The 20,000-nt window shown below is 40.4% G+C and overlaps 1 protein-coding gene across 1 annotated transcript in view; it reads right to left on the reverse strand.

Moving 5' to 3' along the window:
• Positions 1–1,439: 1,439 nt before the first annotated feature.
• Positions 1,440–20,000, reverse strand: part of LOC133623573 (single-minded homolog 1-like) — a 28,894-nt gene continuing 10,333 nt past the window's right edge. The window contains exons 10-12 of the mRNA XM_061986793.2: positions 3,605–3,761; positions 3,127–3,514; positions 1,440–2,812 (exon numbers count right to left, since the gene is read on the reverse strand). Coding sequence (XP_061842777.2) covers positions 2,070–2,812; positions 3,127–3,514; positions 3,605–3,761 — 1,288 coding nt within the window. The 3' untranslated portion in view covers positions 1,440–2,069. The remainder of the gene's footprint in view (positions 2,813–3,126; positions 3,515–3,604; positions 3,762–20,000) is intronic.

The following is a 20,000-nucleotide window of genomic DNA, read 5'->3' on the forward strand; positions in this document are numbered from 1 at the left end:
TTCATTTTTGTCCTCAAAATTCTACACACAATACTCTATAATGACAACGTGAAATGGAATTAATCCTTTTTTGTCCTCAAAATTCTACACATAATACCCTATAATGACAATGTGAAATGGAATCAATTCATTTCTGTCCTCTAAATTCTACACAAATACCTTGTTGAATGGGTAAAGGCGGGAAACACCAGCAAAAGTCAGTCCCGTCCAACGCTGCTCGCAGCTTTAATTATTATTATTATTGTACAAACCAATTACTATTGTTGTTGTTTGTCGTTAAATTGCATGCAGCCTTAGGGCCACACCAACCAGAACAAATAAATAGATTATTAAAACCACATGAAAAAGCCAAACATTTTCTGACAATAAAGCCTTACTATTATGATGGGAAATAAAGTAGGAATTTAATAAGAATAAAGTGGCCATTATGCAAGAATTTAATTGAAATTTAGACAGCAAAAACTACTAAGTTGATTTAGTTCTCTATGTAAATTCCAGGGGTTGGATCACTCAAAATGTTACCACTTAAAGGAAATTAAATGACATTTTAAAAATTTCTAAAATAAATAATGTTATATATATATATATATATATATATATATATATATATATATATATATATATATATATATATATATATATATATATATTTTTTTTACATTTGTACTTAATATTATTGTATTATTACTACTACTCCTTACTACATTCGGTAAAAAGCAGCGGTGTCAAACTAATTTTAGATTTTAGAATCTACCCCTAAATGGGCCGGACTGGTAAAATCACAGCAGGATAACTCAAAAATAAAGACATTTTCAGATTGTTTTCTTTTGCTTAAAAATAGAACAAGCACATCCTGAAAATATACCAATCATAATGATGATGTTGTTGTTTTTTTACACTTACATGTTGCGGTTAATAGTATTCTACCTTTATTTGCCGTCATTTATACTTTCTGAATAAATCAGTCAACTCATTGGTGTTCCTTTTCAATCTTAAAATAAAAAAATATATATCAAAATCAAATTACAGAATGTAATTTATAACTGGTGCACTAACATGTGGTGTATTTTATTTTATTTTTTTACATATGTAGCATCATCTACAAGGATACAAAGAATTACTATTGCGACATCTAGTGGACACGTTTAGAACAGCAGTTTCTTTCATTCAAAAATTTTTGCTCATTTTTATACTTAGCAAACTCATCCCGAAAAGTCAGGAAAATTCTATTCAAACTTAGTAAATAGATCAAGTAATTATTAATAAATACTCACCAAGTAGTACCAAAAATCGACACAGACAGAAGTTGTTTGTTTTGAAACTGTATTCAGATTTATGCAGCTTTTTTAAACCAATAAATAATCTCATCACTTCTTGTCCAAAGATTGTGAGATATTTACAATATAAATTAAATAATAAGAGAAAACATTCAGCACAGTTTAGATCACGACAAACATTTTGCATGTGAAACCGGATTCCAAATAATATTGTACTTATGTTACATGAGGTAACAACATGGGGGATGTTTGTATCCTCAGATGTAAACATTGTTGTTTTAAGTGATATATACACAAACAATATTTGGGGCTGTATGTTGGACAGTTTTACAATCAGAAGCTGTGTTCCCGTTGTTAGTCAAACACCGTAACTACTCTTTTTCGGACCTAAAGACAAAAAAGACAAGGACCCCGTTGACATTATACACTTTTGAAATACTTTCCCATGTGGTGTCAAACATTATTCCTGCTTCTCTCAGGTGAAAGGGCGATGGGGCAACACATTCTCCTACGGCCAAAGGAAATCCAAGACAGATTAACTAACAAAGCCAATTGCGCGTGAGACATTTGAGCCGTAAACATCGGCTTGATGTTTAACCAGACTCGGAACCTTGGTCTTGGCCTCTGCAGGAAGAAGGGAATTCAGTTCACCGCCATTAAAATAACACTCTTCTCCCGGTGTAGAGGAGGAAAAAAATGTCGACCTTTACCTCTTGGCTTCCTGCGGACAAGAACATGCTCCAGTGCCTAGAACAATCCCTCATTTTAGAGACCTATCAGGATCAGATATTGTCAGCTCCCGTTGGTTATAATCACAGAGGTGGCTTTGTGTCCCTGCATCTGCTCCGCCTGCATCCTCATGTGTGACGCCACGTCGTACTGGACTCCTCCACAAGCAAGTCCGGTGTAACTCCTGAGGCTCTCCGGGTCATACAGGTGTTCCAGTGAGTACCCAGTCAATGCGTACGCCGCTTGCCTGTCTAGGGGCTGCCTCTCCTGGGATGGATAGAGCAAAGGGCTCCCTTGCGATTGCGACGGATGTGGAGACAAATCGGTCTGCATGTAGTCTTTATTGAGGGGGAGACCGGACTTGGGGATGCCGTCAGAGCTTGGGCTGCTGAGGCGAGACAAAGAGCCAGGACTGGTTGTGTTTTCATCGTTGTTTTCGTGAGGTCCGGGCGGTTTGATCCGATGGTGGAGGCGTTCAGACGGGAGGTCGATGCTCGGGGCTCCTGGACCCCGGCAGACCACGCTGCTGGGCATGCTGATTTGCGAGTGATGAGGCAGGGAGGAGGTGAAACACGGACTGTGAGTCTTAGTGAGGCTTGAAACGTCCAATGGAGGCTTGTGCTGCTGCAGGCGACTCTCTTCCTCTTTGATCATCTGTTGTGTAGCACGGATAAGGGTCTCCATCTTGCTGGGCTCTCGAGGACTACCTTGGAAGTGGTCCTGGTGGTAGCGCTCGCCGGAATCACTGGTGGACCCTCCGCCATCCGGGGAACTCATGACACTGTCTTCATCCCAGTGGCCTCGTCCTGTTTAAACAAGAAAGACATGAGTACATATTGTAGTGATAGATTACATAGCATGATTTCTTCTCCGTGTGTCCACATGGAATCATACAATGTTTGGCAGACAGTGTGTGGTTTCAGGCTATGCATTGTGAAATTACTTGGCTCTCAATTTGAGGCAATTTCTGAACAGATGGTAGCAATCGACACATTGGCAAGAGACGGCATAAACAACTTAGCATGTCCCATAATAACATTTGGAAAACAGCTACCAGGGCCAGCGAGGCCAGAGCTATTTTCAGAGACAGATGGTTGCGGCCTCAACCCTCACACCTCACCGTGAAAGGCTCCATGGTAGGACGTGATTTCGAAGCCCTCGCTGTTCTCCGCAGATGGTTTCGGTAGGGACAGCACCGAGCGGGTGGCGTCCCACCACATCTCTCTCCCCGACTGGGGGGCTCCCAAGAAGTAGCGCCCGCTTTGGCATCGAGCCCGATCGCAGGCGGTCGCGTGAGGACGATTCTGGGCATGAGCGAGATCCTCCTCCAATAGACCCAGGCCGTAGCACAGAGAGCCCGATTCCGGATACAGTCTGTAGGCGCACGATGCCTCGGCGGCCTCGCTCGGGTCCAACAACTGCGGCGAGGCCGACTCCGTCAGCGGGCTCCCTCCCCATTGGCTGTCCTGGTCTGACTCAGAACGCTCTGGGTTGAATGCAGAGAACTGCTGCAGAGACGCAAGGAAATAGAGATTGGAAACTCTCTGGCCTCGTTCCCTTGTCTCGTCTTCAGTTCTATGAAATAGACTGTTTATTACCTGCGGGTAGGGCGACACTCTTACTTTGGCCTTTGCTTGGGTCAGACGTGACTTTGTGCTCTTCCTGTCTTCGCTTAGACTGTCAGTGTAAGGAAAAGCAGGCTTGGTGGGGCTCATTTGGTCCAGGGACAGCTGCATTCCCTTGTATTCCGTCTCCCTTCAATGCAAAACCATAGAAATTATATTAGACAAACGCTAATATTCATCCTAATATGAGATGGATTGACCCTGTGAAGGGATTGGATAACATAGGACTTAGCCCTTAGTCCATTGTCTGCTACGTTATAGGTGTCATTATTTTCTCAGCACGGAATCTTCTTTAGGATTCTAAAATGATTGTACTTCAGCAAAACAAGAACCTCTATGAAGCAACATTGACTTTTTGGTTTATGAGCACCGAACGAGGCAACAATTGACTTCCTTAAAGGCTGAAATGTGTTGTCAAAATCAGGTAATCTCTCTCCGAAACCTACAACGGACCTTTACATCACGTCCCAAAAACCTGTACCATTGCATCAGTGGCGACGCGGACCGAAGAGCTGTGATTGGTCGGCATTTTCTAGTACAGTACATCATTTTCTGGTTTTCCTTTCCCTGCCCGTTCCCTGCCTCGACTCGTTCAGGGGTCGCACAGACCGCCTTCACAAACGTAATAATAATATATTCAGTGACAACCGAAACCATCCTGTCTGGATTCAGAAAGGCTGGAGTAATTTGGAACTGCAACTGACGATGACTCTGACGTAAGCGACGCATTGTCTACCTTTTGGAGTTGGCAGAGTTTTTTCGAAGCGACACCGAGGAAGAAGATTTCATGGGATTTAGCGATTAGGAGTGACAGAATGTTTGGTAAACGTATAGCATGTTCTATATGTTCTAGTTATTTGAATGACTCTTACCATAATATGTTACGTTAACATACCAGGCACGTTCTCAGTTGGTTATTTATGCCTCATATAACGTACACTTATTCAGCCTGTTGTTCACTATTCTTTATTTATTTTAAATTGCCTTTCAAATGTCTATTCTTGGTGTTGGCTTTTATCAAACACATTTACCCAAAAAATGCGACTTATACGCCAGTGCGACTTATATATGTCTTTTTCCTTCTTTATTATGCATTTTCGGCCGGTGCGACTTATACTCCGAAAAATACGGTAAGTCGCACTAGAGCAGTGGTTCTTAACCTGGGTTCAATCGAACCCTAGGGGTTCGGTGAGTCGGCCTCAGGGACTCGGCGCAGGTCAAGACACACCCGACTCATCGTGTAAATACAAACTTCTTCCTATCGGCGTATTACGGATACGGCAACAGCTGACTGGTTTGCAGGTGTGTAATTTGTTGTGAGTTTATACACTGTGTTGGTTTTGTTCTTCGAACAAGGTGATGTTCATGCACGGTTCATTTTATGCACCAGTAAAAAAAACATGGAAACACTTTAGTATGGGGAACATATTCACCATTAATTAGTTGCTTATTAACATGCAAATTAGTAATATTTTGGCTCTTAACTAGTCATTATTAAGTACTTATTAATGCCTTATTCGGCATGGCCTTATTATAACACCAACTCTCTAACCCTGACCCTAACCAAATAACTCTAAATTAAGTCTTTATTACCGTATTTTTCGGAGTATAAGTCGCACCGGAGTATAAGTCGCACCTGCCGAAAATGCATAATAAAGAAGGAAAACAACATATATAAATCGCACTGGAGCCCGGCCAAACTATGAAAAAAATTGCGACTTATAGTCCGAAAAATACGGTACTTAGAATATGTTCTCCTAGTCTCCAAATAATTCTAAATTAAGTCTTTGTTACTTAGAATATGTTCCCCATACTAAAGTGTTACCAAAAACATGTAACTTTGTCTTGAATTTGAAAAAAAACATTTTATTTTTCACTAAAGAAGGGTTCGGTGAATGCGCATATTTTAAATTGCCTTTCAAATGTCTATTCTTGGTGTTGGATTTTATCAAATACATTTCCCCCAAAATTGCGACTTATACTCTAGTACACTGATGTACCCCCGTGAAATTTTTTTTAATTCAAGTACCCCCTAATCAGACCAAAGCATTTTTGGTTGAAAAAAAGCGATAAAGAAGTAAAATACAGCACTATGTCATCAGTTTCTGATTTATTAAATTGTATAACAGTGCAAAATATTGCTCATTTGTTGTGGTCTTTCTTGAACTATTTGGAAAAAAAGATATAAAAATAACTAAAAACTTGTTGAAAAATAAACAAGTGATTCAATTATAAAGATTTCTACACATAACAATAACAATAACAATACCTGGGATTTATATAGCGCTTTTCTAAGTACCCAAAGTCGCTTTACATGTAGAACCCATCATTTATTCACACTTGGTGGTGGTAAGCTACTTTCATAGCCACAGCTGCCCTGGGGTAGACTGAAGTAATAGAAGTAATCATCAACTTAAAGTGCCCTCTTTGGGGATTGTAATAGAGATCCATCTGGATTCATGAACACAATTCTAAACATTTCTTCACAAAAAAATAAATCTTTAACATCAATATTTATGGAACATATCCACAAAAAAATCTAGCTGTCAACACTGAATATTGCATTGTTGCATTTCTTTTCACAGTTCTTTTTGACGGACATTTAAAAAAAATCTCACGTACCCCTAGGCATACCTTGAAATACCCCCAGGGGTACGCGTACCCCCATTTGAGAACCACTGCTCTAGTGCAGTGGTTCTTAAACTTGTTGGAGGTACCGAACCCCACCAGTTTCATATGCGCATTCACCGAACCCTTCTTTAGTGAAAAAAATAATAATAATTTTTTTCAAATTCATGACAAAGTTATATGTTTTTGGTAACACTTTAGTATGGGGGACATATTCTAAGTAACAAAGACTTAATTTAGAGTTATTTGGACACTAGGGGAACATATTCTAAGTAACAAAGACTTAATTTAGAGTTATTTGGACACTAGGGGAACATATTCTAAGTACAGTATTTTTCGGACTATAAGTCACAGTTTTTTTCATAGTTTGGCCGGGCTCCAGTGCGATTTATATATGTTTTTTTCCTTCTTTATTATGCATTTTCGGCAGGTGCGACTTATACTCCGGTGCGACTTATACTCCGAAAAATACGGTAATAAAGACTTAATTTAGAGTTATTTGATTAGGGTCAGGGTTAGAGAGTTAGGGTTATAATAAGGCCATGCCGTATAAGGCATTAATAAGTACTTAATAATGACTAGTTAAGAGCCAAAATATTACTAATTTGCATGTTGATAAGCAACTAATTAATGGTGAATATGTTCCCCATACTAAAGTGTTACCATGTTTTTTTTTACTGGTGCATAAAATGAACCGTGCATGAACATCACCTTGTTCAAAGAACAAAACCAACACAGTGTATAAACTCACAACAAATTACACACCTGCAAACCTGTCAGCTGTTGCCGTATCCGTAATACGCCGATAGGGAGAAGTTTGTATTTACACGATGAGTCGGGTGTGTTTTGACCTCCGCCGAGCCCCTGAGGCCGACTCACTGAACCCCTGGGGTTCGATCGAACCCAGGTTAAGAATCACTGCTCTAGTGCGACTTACCGTATTTTTCGGAGTATAAGTCGCACCGCAGTATAAGTCGCACCTGCCGAAAATGCATAATAAAGAAGGAAGAAAACATATATAAGTCGCACTGGAGTATAAGTCGCATTTTTGGGGGACATTTATTTGATAAAAGCCAACACCAAGAATAGACATTTGAAAGGCAATTTAAAATAAATAAAGAATAGTGAACAACAGGCTGAATAAGTGTACGTTATATGAGGCATAAATAACCAACTGAGAACGTGCCTGGTATGTTAACGTAACATATTATGGTAAGAGTCATTCAAATAACTATAACATATAGAACATGCTATACGTTTACCAAACAATCTGTCACTCCTAATCGCTAAATCCCATGAAATCTTATACGTCTAGTCTGTTACGTGAATGAGATAAATAATATTATTTGATATTTTTACGGTAATGTGTTAATCATTTCACACATAAGTCGCTCCTGAGTATAAGTAGCACCCCCGGCCAAACTATGAAAGAAACTGCGACTTATAGTCCGAAAAATACGGTATATATGTTTTTTTTTCCTTCTTTATTATGCATTTTCGGCCGGTGCGACTTATAATCCGAAATTTACGGTACTTCGAAGGTAGATAAAAAAATGCTTTTATCTTTAATTATGATCATGATTTCTGGTTAAGTTAGGCCAGCAGAGAAGGCCTTGCTGGCCCCTGACGGCCCACCACTGGTGTAAACGTAGTCTAATATGCTTCCAGAACAGACCACTTTCTGGATGCTTCCTACAGTTTTTGGACGAGTGTGGACTTCATTTTCTTTGTGTATTTATACCTGCAAACTTGTTTATGACAATTTAAATGGGAACATTATCACAATTTCAGAAGGGTTAAAACCATTAAAAATCAGTTCCCAGTGGCTTATTATATTTTTCGAAGTTTTTTTCAAAATTTTACCCATCACGCAATATCCCTAAAAAAAGCTTCAAAGTGCCTGATTTTAACCATCGTTATAAACACCCGTCCATTTTCCTGTGACGTCACATAGTGATGCCGATACAAACAAACATGGCGGAAAGAACAGCAAGCTATAGCGACATTAGCTCGGATTCAGACTCGGATTTCAGCGGCTTAACCGATCAACAGATTACGAATGTATTGAAACGGATGGTTGTAGTGTGGAGGCAGGTAGCGAAAACGAAATTGAAGAAGAAACTGAAGCTATTGAGCCATATCGGTTTGAACCGTATGCAAGCGAAACCGACGAAAACGACACGACAGCCAGCGACACGGGAGAAAGCGAGGACGGATTCGGCGATCGCCTTCGAACCAACGATTGGTATGTGTTTGTTTGGCATTAAAGGAAACTAACAACTATGAACTAGGTTTACAGCATATGAAATACATTTGGCAACAACATGCACTTTGAGAGTGCAGACAGCCCAATTTTCATCAATTAATATATTCTGTAGACATACCCTCATCCGCGCTCTTTTCCTGAAAGCTGATCTGTCCAGTTTTGGAGTTGATGTCAGCAGGCCAGGGAAGCTAGGGTCGATAGGGGGTTTAGCTCGCTCGTCTGCGGGAACAAACTGCCGCCATTGCTTGCCGTGCTAGCGAGGGCCTTTGTCCCTGAATTGCTCACACACTCCGGCAGATTCAATGGTGGTCTGGCGGCAGATTTCTTTGACTTTATCGTTGGAAATGCATCTGCTTTGAGTGTCGCAGGATATCCACACATTCTTGCCATCTCTGTCGTAGCATAGCTTTCGTCGGTAAAGTGTGCGGAACAAACGTCCAATTTCTTGCCACTTTCGCATCTTTGGGCCACTGGTGCAACTTGAATCCGTCCCTGTTCGTGTTGTTACACCCTCCGACAACACACCGACGAGGCATGATGTCTCCAAGGTACGGAAAACAGTCGAAAAAACGGAAAATAACAGAGCTGATTTGACTCGGTGTTTGAGAAAATGGCGGATTGCTTCCCGATGTGACGCCACGTTGTGACGTCCGAGAGCGAATATTAGAAAGGCGTTTAATTCGCCAAAATTCACCCATTTAGAGTTCGGAAATCGGTTAAAAAATATATGGTCTTTTTTCTGCAACATCAAGGTATATATTGACGCTTACATAGGTCTGGTGATAATGTTCCCCTTTAACCGAGCGTCCCGAGCCAAGAGGACGAGGCTCCCGTGTCAAACGCTCGGCAAACACGAGCCTATTATAACTTATCACATCAACAGTATGTAATAGCAGCTGCCTGCCATTTTAAACCCCGTGGCCCATCGCTGACCCCGCGCAGCCAGCCTCTTTAATAGAACTCTAAATACAACCCATTCTTTATGTGCAACACCTCGGGAGAAAGGCTGTGTTTGGACAGCCACCAGCGAGTGAGTGTTATTTGCTCTGGCAAGGTATAGTTGCTTTGGGGCTGCATCCTATCTGTGCCCTGCTGACTCGGTGGCTGAGCCAATAATGTCGGGCCATTGTGCAAACTCAGCTGTGTTAGCCGAATTCCACCTCGGGGTCAATGTCAGAGCACCTCACGCCACCAGTGAAACACCTTATGTGTTTTTTTTTTTTTAATGAGTTGTCTGTAATTGTTTCTTCTGTCTCATGTTAAAATTGTGTAGTTTGTTGTCTTAAACTGGCCTACATGCGCACGGGCCGAAGAGGAACAGGTGGATCAGGCAAACCAAACGAGGCAAATCCAACATGTGCACTAGCTGGGAGATAGCTATTGATTCCTAGTTCGCCGTTCGATCGACTTTGCTTTCCTTACACCGCGGATCGATGGCCCTCGTTGAGGTTTTTTGATGGGGTTCAACCCTGATGTTTGTCTTGCCGTCTCTGAGGGTCTGAGCGTGATTCGTGCTCTCATAACAACAACTTCTCTGAGCCCGAGGCTGCGGTGTTTTTGTGGATTTGTCTCAAGAGGCGACATATATATATATATAGATATATACTGTCTATGTGGCTGTTGTACACTGATGTATTTCTTTGCAGGCCCAATTCCATTGTTTTCTCTTTTTTAGCGGTCTGTTTTACCACTACTTTCAAGTGACTCACATTTTATATATCGCTGTGCTGACATTTACTGGAAAACCTGAAATAAACCGCGTGCGCACACACCAAAAAATACAGGTAAACAACTACACGGCGGAACAGGAACAGGAACAGACGACAAGGAAGTGCAGAGAAATAAACCAACCTTTGTTTTGCGTAGTTAATAAAGCCTTTGCTTTGCTCTAAACTCGATTGACCACGGATATACGCGTATACAATTACAAACTTGTAGGCAGACATCCAGTTTATCTCATTGGTACTAGAGATGTCCGATAATATCGACCTGCCGATATTATCGGCCGATAAATGCGTTAAAATGTAATATTGGAAATTATCTGTATCGGTTTTTTTTTATTATTGGTATCGTTTTTTGTTTTTTTTGTTTGTTTGTTTTTATTAAATCAACATAAAAAACACAAGATACACTTACAATTAGTGCACCAACCCAAAAAACCTCCCTCCCCCATTTACACACATTCACACTTATTCACACAAAAGGGTTGTTCCTTTCTGTTATTAATATTCTGGTTCCTACATTATATATCAACATATATCAATACAGTCTGTAGGGATACAGTCCGTAAGCACACATGATTGTGCGTGCTGCTGGTCCACTAATCGTACTAACCTTTAACACTTAATTTTACTAATTTTCATTAATTACTAGTTTCTATGTACCGTATTTTTCGGACTATAAGTCGCAGTTTTTTTTCATAAGTCGCTATGAGCTAAATAATATTATTTGATATTTTACGGTAATGTGTTAATAATTTCACACATAAGTCACTTATGTGTGAAATTATTAACACATTACCGTAAAATATCAAATAATATTACCGTATTTTTTGGACTGTAAGTCACAGTTTTTTTCATAGTTTGGCGTTTATATTTACACTTAATTTTACAAATTTTCATTAATTACTAGTTTCTATGTACCGTATTTTTCGGACTATAAGTCGCAGTTTTTTTTCATAGTTTGGCCGGGCTCCAGTGCGACTTATATATGTTTTTTTCCTTTTTTATTATGCATTTTCGGCAGGTGCGACTTACACTCCGGTACGACTTATACTCCGAAAAATACGGTAATTGGTTTTATATTGTTTTACCGTATTTTTCGGAGTATAAGTCGCACCGGAGTATAAGTCGCACCTGCCGAAAATGCATAATAAAGAAGGAAAAAAACATATATAAATCGCACTGGAGCCCGGCCAAACTATGAAAAAAAACTGCGACTTATAGTCCGAAAAATACGGTACATAGAAACTAGTAATTAATGAAAATTTGTAAAATTAAGTGTAAATATAAACGCCAAACTATGAAAAAAACTGTGACTTACAGTCCAAAAAATACGGTAATATTATTTGATATTTTACGGTAATGTGTTAATAATTTCACACATAAGTGACTTATGTGTGAAATTATTAACACATTACCGTAAAATATCAAATAATATTATTTAGCTCATAGCGACTTATGATAAGTCGCTCCTGAGTATAAGTCGCACCCCCGGCCAAACTATGACAAAAACTGCGACTTATAGTCCAAAAAATAAGGTACTAAAGATGACTAAAGTTTTCTTACACTTACACTTTTAATATTATTTGATATTTTGCGGTAATGTGTTAATAATTTCACACATAAGTGACTTATGTGTGAAATTATTAACACATTACCGTAAAATATCAAATAATATTATTTAGCTCATAGCGACTTATGATAAGTCGCTACTGAGTATAAGTTGCACCCCCGGCCAAACTATGACAAAAACTGCGACTTATAGTCCAAAAAATACGGTACCAAAGATGACTAAAGTTTTCTTACACTTACACTTTTAATATTATTTGATATTTTGCGGTAATGTGTTAATAATTTCACACATAAGTGACTTATGTGTGAAATTATTAACACATTATCGTAAAATATAAAATAATATTATTTAGCTCATAGCGACTTATGATAAGTCGCTCCTGAGTATAAGTCGCACCCCCGGCCAAACTATGACAAAAACTGCGACTTATAGTCCGAAAAATACGGTACTTTCTTTTTTATTCAAGAAAATGTTTTTAATTTATTTATCTTATTTTATTTATTTATTTTTAAAGTACCTTATCTTCACCGTACCTGGTTGTCCAAATTAGGCATAATAATGTGTTAATTCCACGACTGTAGATATCGGTATCGGTTGATATCGGTATCGGTAATTAAAGAGTTGGACAATATCGGAAAAATCGGATATCGGCAAAAAAGCCATTATCGGACATCCCTAATTGATACCCAGGCCAAAAGTTTGGACACACCTCATTTCAATGCGTTTTCCTTATTTTCATGACTATTTACATTGTAGATTGTCGCTGAAGGCATCCAAACTATGACACCTGTGAAGTAAAAACCATTTCAGGTGACTACCTCTTGAAGCTCATCGAGAGAATGCCAAGAGTGTGCAAAGCAGTAATCAGAGCAAAGGCTGGCTATTTTGAAGAAACTAGAATATTTCGCTTGCTCAGTGGCCTTGTGGTAAGTCCCCCCTGAGATCGGTAGGTCGTGAGTTCAAACCCCGGCCGAGTCTTACCAAAGACTATAAAAATGGACCCCATTACCTCCCTGCTTGGCACTCAGCATCAAGGGTTGGAATTGGGGGTTAAATCGCTGCTGCTGCTCACTGCTCACTGCTCTCCTCATCTCCCACGGGGTGGAACAAGGGGATGGGTCAAATGCAGAGGGTAATTTGTGTGTGTGACTATCAGCGGTACTTTAACTTTAACTTTAAAACATGTTTTCAGTTATTTCACCTTTTCTTGTTAAGTACATAACTCCACATGTGTTCATTCATCTACAATGTAAATAGTCATGAAAATAAAGAAAACACATTGAATGAAAAGGTGTGTCCAAACTTTTGGCCTGTACTGTATGTTCCAACCCTGATTCGAATCCATGCTTTTTGTTGTGCTTACACAACAAAATGCCTATTTTAACATTGACTATAGATTGGATTTACCACGGGTGTGTATGTCATTGATGTTCCAATGACGTCCTGTTAGGTACATACCTTATTCATAACTAACCATATGTGAGCCAGATCTAATCCGAATCCATGTGTTTAGTGTGCTTACACTACCAGAACGCATATTATAACAATGTCCGTCGATTTCATTGACCATGGGAGCGTTGGCTTGTGCAGATGTGTGATCGATGGTCGTCTAAAACGAATGCATCCAGTTTATCTGCTTACACTGCAATCTCATATGCAGTTATCTGAATCATATTTGGATTATGTATACATACTGTATGACCACCTTTTTCACATGTTGTACTGGTTCAGAAATGCCACTGTATCACACAGCAACACAGTGGTTAAATAACCTTATACTCAACATTATTGATAGTTTTGTCTGACTCGCCATCATCCCTTATAGACTTAGATTGGTCAGATCAAGTCCAACGGTTGGTGCCAAAACCCAAATATTTATACTCCAAACTTTCACATTAAAATTTTTATACGGTACCAATTCCCGGTCTCTGGGAATTGATACAGGTACTCAACGGTATCCATTTCCAGTACTTCTGTGTGTATATATGAATGTGCTGACAAATGTTAATTTATTTAACAATAACATACTTTTTTACTTAACATTGAACACTCAGCTGATAATCACAACTGTGTAAAATTGGTACATCTTGATTTCTTACATTTCTGAGTCTCATTAGCAAGTACTCTTTCGTAAACTTTGCAGTAGTGCAGGGGTGTCAAACTCATTTTAGCTCAGGGGCCGCATGGAGGAAAATCTGTGCACACGCGGGCCGGACTATTAAAGGGGAACATTATCACAATTTCAGAATGGTTAAAACCATTAAAAATCAGTTCCCAGTGGCTTATTATATTTTTCAAAGTTTTTTTCAAATTTTTACCCATCACGCAATATCCCTAAAAAAAGCTTCAAAGTGCCTGATTTTAACCATCGTTATAAACACCCGTCCATTTTCCTGTGACGTCACATAGTGAAGCCAACACAAACAAACATGGCGGAAAGAACAGCAAGCTATAGCGACATTAGCTCGGATTCAGACTCGGATTTCAGCGGCTTAAGCGATTCAACAGATTACGAATGTGTTGAAACGGATGGTTGTAGTGTGGAGGCAGGTAGCGAAAACGAAATTGAAGAAGAAACTGAAGCTGTTGAGCCATATCGGTTTGAACCGTATGCAAGCGAAACCGACGAAAACGACACGACAGCCAGCGACACGGGAGAAAGCGAGGACGAATTCGGCGATCGCCTTCTAACCAACGATTGGTATGTGTTTGTTTGGCATTAAAGGAAACTAACAACTATGAACTAGGTTTACAGCATATGAAATACATTTGGCAACAACATGCACTTTGAGAGTGCAGACAGCCCAATTTTCATCAATTATTATATTCTGTAGACATACCCTCATCCGCGCTCTTTTCCTGAAAGCTGATCTGTCCAGTTTTGGAGTTGATGTCAGCAGGCCAGGGAAGCTAGGGTCGATAGGGGGTTTAGCTCGCTCGTCTGCGGGAACAAACTGCCGCCATTGCTTACCGTGCTACCGAGGTCCTTTGTCCCTGAATTGCTCACACACTCCGGCAGATTCAATGGGGGTCTGGCGGCAGATTTCTTTGACTTTATCGTTGGAAATGCATCTGCTTTGAGTGTCGCAGGATATCCACACATTCTTGCCAACTCTGTTGTAGCATAGCTTTCGTCGGTAAAGTGTGCGGAACAAACGTCCAATTTCTTGCCACTTTCGCATCTTTGGGCCACTGGTGCAACTTGAATCCGTCCCTGTTCGTGTTGTTACACCCTCCGACAACACACCGACGAGGCATGATGTCTCCAAGGTACAGAAAACAGTCGAAAAAACGGAAAATAACAGAGCTGATTTGACTCGGTGTTTGAGAAAATGGCGGATTGCTTCCCGATGTGACGCCACGTTGTGACGTCATCGCTCCGAGAGCGAATATTAGAAAGGCGTTTAATTCGCCAAAATTCACCCATTTAGAGTTTGGAAATCGGTTAAAAAAAAAAAGGTCTTTTTTCTGCAACATCAAGGTATATATTGACGCTTACATAGGTCTGGTGATAATGTTCCCCTTTAAAATCATGGCATTAAAACTAAAATATAAAGACAACTTCAGATTGTTTTCTTTGTCTTACTTTGGCCAAAAATAGAACAAACACATTCTGAAAATATTACAATTAAAATATTTTTAAAAATACCGGCAGGGCTAAAGTTTAGATCCATGAAGGAAAGAAGAAAGTGAATGGATGGATATAACTGAATACATTTACATATGCGTAAAAAATGTTTTCTTTTGTATTATTTTTTTAATGAATTAAGTAACATTTATGACAACCTTTTTTCCAAAACACAATATAGAATGAGAGATATAACAGGATAATGCATACATTTATCATTTGTTTTCAAAACGGTTACAAAAAAGTGGGACCCAAAAAATGTACTGTGGGACCCCATATTTATGACTTGATGGGGCCCCTGGGACCCCATTTTGAAAATTCCTAGCGCCAACACTGATGGAGTATTGGTGCGTGCAAAACAGCAGCAGGCTGCTGTGGCCTGTGGGCCGGTTCTAATACTAATCAAATATTAATTCGTGGGCCGGATCTGGCCCGCGGGCCTTGACTTTGACACATAGGCAGTAGTGTATAGGCTACGGTGTGGTGCATAGTCCTAATCTACAATTTGACTCCCTCGAATGGCCTTGACGCTCCAACAACAGGAGCAGGCTGTTCTGAAAACATCCCTGAGGACACCTCAATGATGGACGCTTTTGACCTCCCTCCCTCCTCAACGACACCTGGAGTCGACTTTTGCTTGCATGCAGAACGGCCCCAGGCCTTTGAACATGAACACTACATCAACACACCCAAGACAATGGGCATATACACACACACACCCATCCCCCACCCCACACCTTCACCACCGCTTGATTCCCCTTCGGGGTGATGGACGGCTGGCAGCGCTTCATAGCAGCAGTTGACCTCCAGGGCCCCAACTCCTTTCGACTGTTTTCCGTACCTTGGAGACATCATGCCTCGTCGGTGTGTTGTCGGAGGGTGTAACAACACGAACAGGGACGGATTCAAGTTGCACCAGTGGCCCAAAGATGCGAAAGTGGCAAGAAATTGGACGTTTGTTCCACACACTTTACCGACGAAAGCTATGCTACGACAGAGATGGCATAGAAGAATATCGACCCTAGCTTCCCTGGCCTGCTGACATCAACTCCAAAACTGGACAGATCAGCTTTCAGGAAAAGAGAGCGGATGAGGGTATGTCTACAGAATATATTAATTGATGAAAACTGGGCTGTCTGCACTGTCAAAGTGCATGTTGTTGCCAAATGTATTTCATATGTTGTAAACCTAGTTCATAGTTGTTAGTTTCCTTTAATGCCAAACAAACACATACCAATCGTTGGTTAGAAGGCGATCGCCGAATTCGTCCTCGCTTTCTCCCGTGTCGCTGGCTGTCATGTCGTTTTCGTCGGTTTCGCTTGCATACGGTTCAAACCGATATGGCTCAATAGCTTCAGTTTCTTCTTCAATTTCGTTTTCGCTACCTGCCTCCACACTACAACCATCCGTTTCAATACATGCGTAATCTGTTGAATCGCTTAAGCCGCTGAAATCCGAGTCTGAATCCGAGCTAATGTCGCTATAGCTTGCTGTTCTATCCGCCATGTTTGTTTGTATTGGCATCACTGTGTGACGTCACAGGAAAATGGACGGGTGTATATAACGATGGTTAAAATCAAGCACTTTGAAGCTTTTTTTAGGGATATTGCGTGATGGGTAAAATTTTGAAAAAAACTTCGAAAAATAAAATAAGCCACTGGGAACTGATTTTTAATGGTTTTAACCCTTCTGAAATTGTGATAATGTTCCACTTTAATTGTTCTGGGGGGCAACATTTCCAGAGAATAAGGACCGGAGGGCCGAACTTCTCCCTTCACTATTAGTTTTGTTTTGTATGTTCCTTAGATCCACGTCCTCCACATTTTGATTGTGGTCAATTTTGTCAGTTGCAGGCATGATCTGCTGTTTTTAAGAACCTTTTGCAGAAAAGCTACACTGTAAAAAAAAAAAAAAAAAAAATCTGCACAATTTACGACATAATACCGGCGGCTTTGGTTGCCAGGAATTCATTGTAAAAAATACAGTCAGGATGTACAAAACGTTACGGTATGTTGATGTTGATTTTTACAGTTGATAGCTGTTTTTGCCTATTAAAAAAACTGATATATTGTTAACAAAAAAATAAATATAAAATGGATGATAAAATACTGGTAGCTGTGTTTGCCAGGAATTTTCCAAGTTCCTCTATACAATAGGAGCACTCCAGTGTTTTTAGGAATTTACTGAATAATGTTTGTCTACCAAGTTTTGAATTGACTCAGGGGCCAGTATGGCCCTGGCTTGAATACTTGTTTGACCGTCAGGTGTTTGACATCACGTGCGACAAAGGTATCGAAATATGGCGCTGTTTGATTTTACGTGAATCGATACCCCGGTAGTACCGACGGATTTCGGTCGGTGCCTGCAAGTACCCAATTTGGTACCCATCCCTGTGCGTTTGTACTGTTATTTATGTATAGTAGCCCGTAATACTATCCATGCATTGCTCATGAAAGACAAACTACACCTCAAACTGGTCGTCATTGACGAATACATGTCGATAAGAATTGATCCTACGTCAGAGTCAACTATGTGAACCACTATACTTCTAGCTCTATAACAGAGCTGGGCAATATATATACATATATATAGAAAACATGCGTCTGGGGGCCAGTGTGTATGTGTGTATAAATTATATGTACACTTTTAGTTGTAAAAAACTTTTTTCAGGAACACTAATACCTAAAGTCCCAATGTCCGATCGAGTTCTAAAAACGTTAGGACAGACCACCTCAAAAAAACGATATGGAATGTTACAGTTTTTTTACTGAGTGGGACACCCAAAATGTACATGATGGCATCTCCACATGGTTTGGAAATCTGTCTGTCAAACTCAAAACCCAACTTCAAAACCTTATCAAGAGGGCTGGTAAAAATAATTGGCATGCAGCCCCCTTGTTCCCTTCAAGAAATATTCGACCAGACCGTGAGGAAGCAGGGTCTTAAAATCACCCGTGACCCACACCACATACTTCATAGTGCAGTTGTGTTGATGCCTAATGGTAAATTGTACAGAATAGCTACATACAAACTCAACAGGTATAGATTTTCATTTGTCCCACTGGCAATCAAAGCACTTAACAACAGAAAACTACAGTAATAACCGGATGCAATAGTAGGGAGTGCAATATTGGGATAGTGCAATACGGGAGGTGTGCAATACGGGGGGAGTGTAATGTGTGATCTCATAACTAACTGATATACCTGCGCGCTGTTCACTGTCGTCACTGTAATGTCGGATGAACTGTATGTATGTATGTATGTAAAACAAATTTCTCCTCAGAGACAATAAAGCTAATTATTATTATTATCATTATTATTATCATATCATACATACATATCATTATTATTATTAGAGATTTCCGATAATGGCTTTTTTGCCGATATCCGATATTCCGATATTGTCCAACTCTTAATTACCGATTCCGATATCAACCGATATCGATATATAAAGTCGTGGAATTAACACATTATTATGCCTAATTTTGTTGGATGCATTAAACAATGTAACAAGGTTTACCAAAATAAATCAACTCAAGTTATGGAAAAAAAAATGCCAACATGGCACTGCCATATTTATTATTGAAGTCACAAAGTGCAGTATTTTTTTTTACATGCCTCAAAACAGCAGCTTGGAATTTGGGACATGCTCTCCCGAAGAGAGCATGAGGAGGTTGAGGTGGGCAGGGTTGGGAGGGGGGGCGGGGTTGAAGTGGGGTGGTAGGGGGTAGCGGGGGGTGTATATTGTAGCGTCCCGGAAGAGTTAGTGCTGCAAGGGGTTCTGGGTATTTGTTCTGTTGTGTTTATGTTGTGATACGGTGCGGATGTTCTCCCGAAATGTGTTTGTCATTCTTGTTTGGTGTGGGTTCACAGTGTGGCGCATAATTGTAACAGTGTTAAAGTTGTTTATACGGCCACCCTCAGTGTGACCTGTATGGCTATTGACGAAATATGTGTGGATTCACTAGTGCGTGAAAAGCCGTAGATATTATGTGATTGGGCCGGCACGCAAAGGCAGTGCCTTTAAGGTTTATTGGCGCTCTGTACTTCTCCCTACATCCGTGTACACTAAGGCTGAAACGACGCGTCGACGTAGTCGACGTCATCGGTTACGTAAATACGTCGACGCCGTTTTTGTGCGTCGGCGCGTCGCATATTTACGTCACACTACTGTCATGGCGGAGCGCAAAGCAGACGATGCGAGCGAGGGGAAAAAAGCACGCCAAAAGTCGTCAAAAGTGTGGGAGTATTTCAATTGTATGCACACTGTGTCGAGCGGAAATGGCCTATCATAGCAGCACAACGGCTATGAACGAACATTTGAAAAGAAAACCCCCGACAGCGTTCTTGCCATCACCATCAACAAGTCAATCGTCCGCGTGCGTATACGTTGTCATTATTACACAAAAACATGAATGTGTCATTTGTATCTGCGTTGTAAATTCATAAACTAAAGCACCGTTTCGCTCTGAGAGGCGCGTTTGGCGTGCCTGTTCAGTGTTTACAAAGACGCGCTCCTCTTTAACGCTGTGGAGAGGCGGCGGCGGCCAGCG

The sequence above is a fragment of the Nerophis lumbriciformis genome, linkage group LG26 (genome assembly GCF_033978685.3).
Source record: "Nerophis lumbriciformis linkage group LG26, RoL_Nlum_v2.1, whole genome shotgun sequence".
Taxonomy (NCBI): domain Eukaryota; kingdom Metazoa; phylum Chordata; class Actinopteri; order Syngnathiformes; family Syngnathidae; genus Nerophis; species Nerophis lumbriciformis.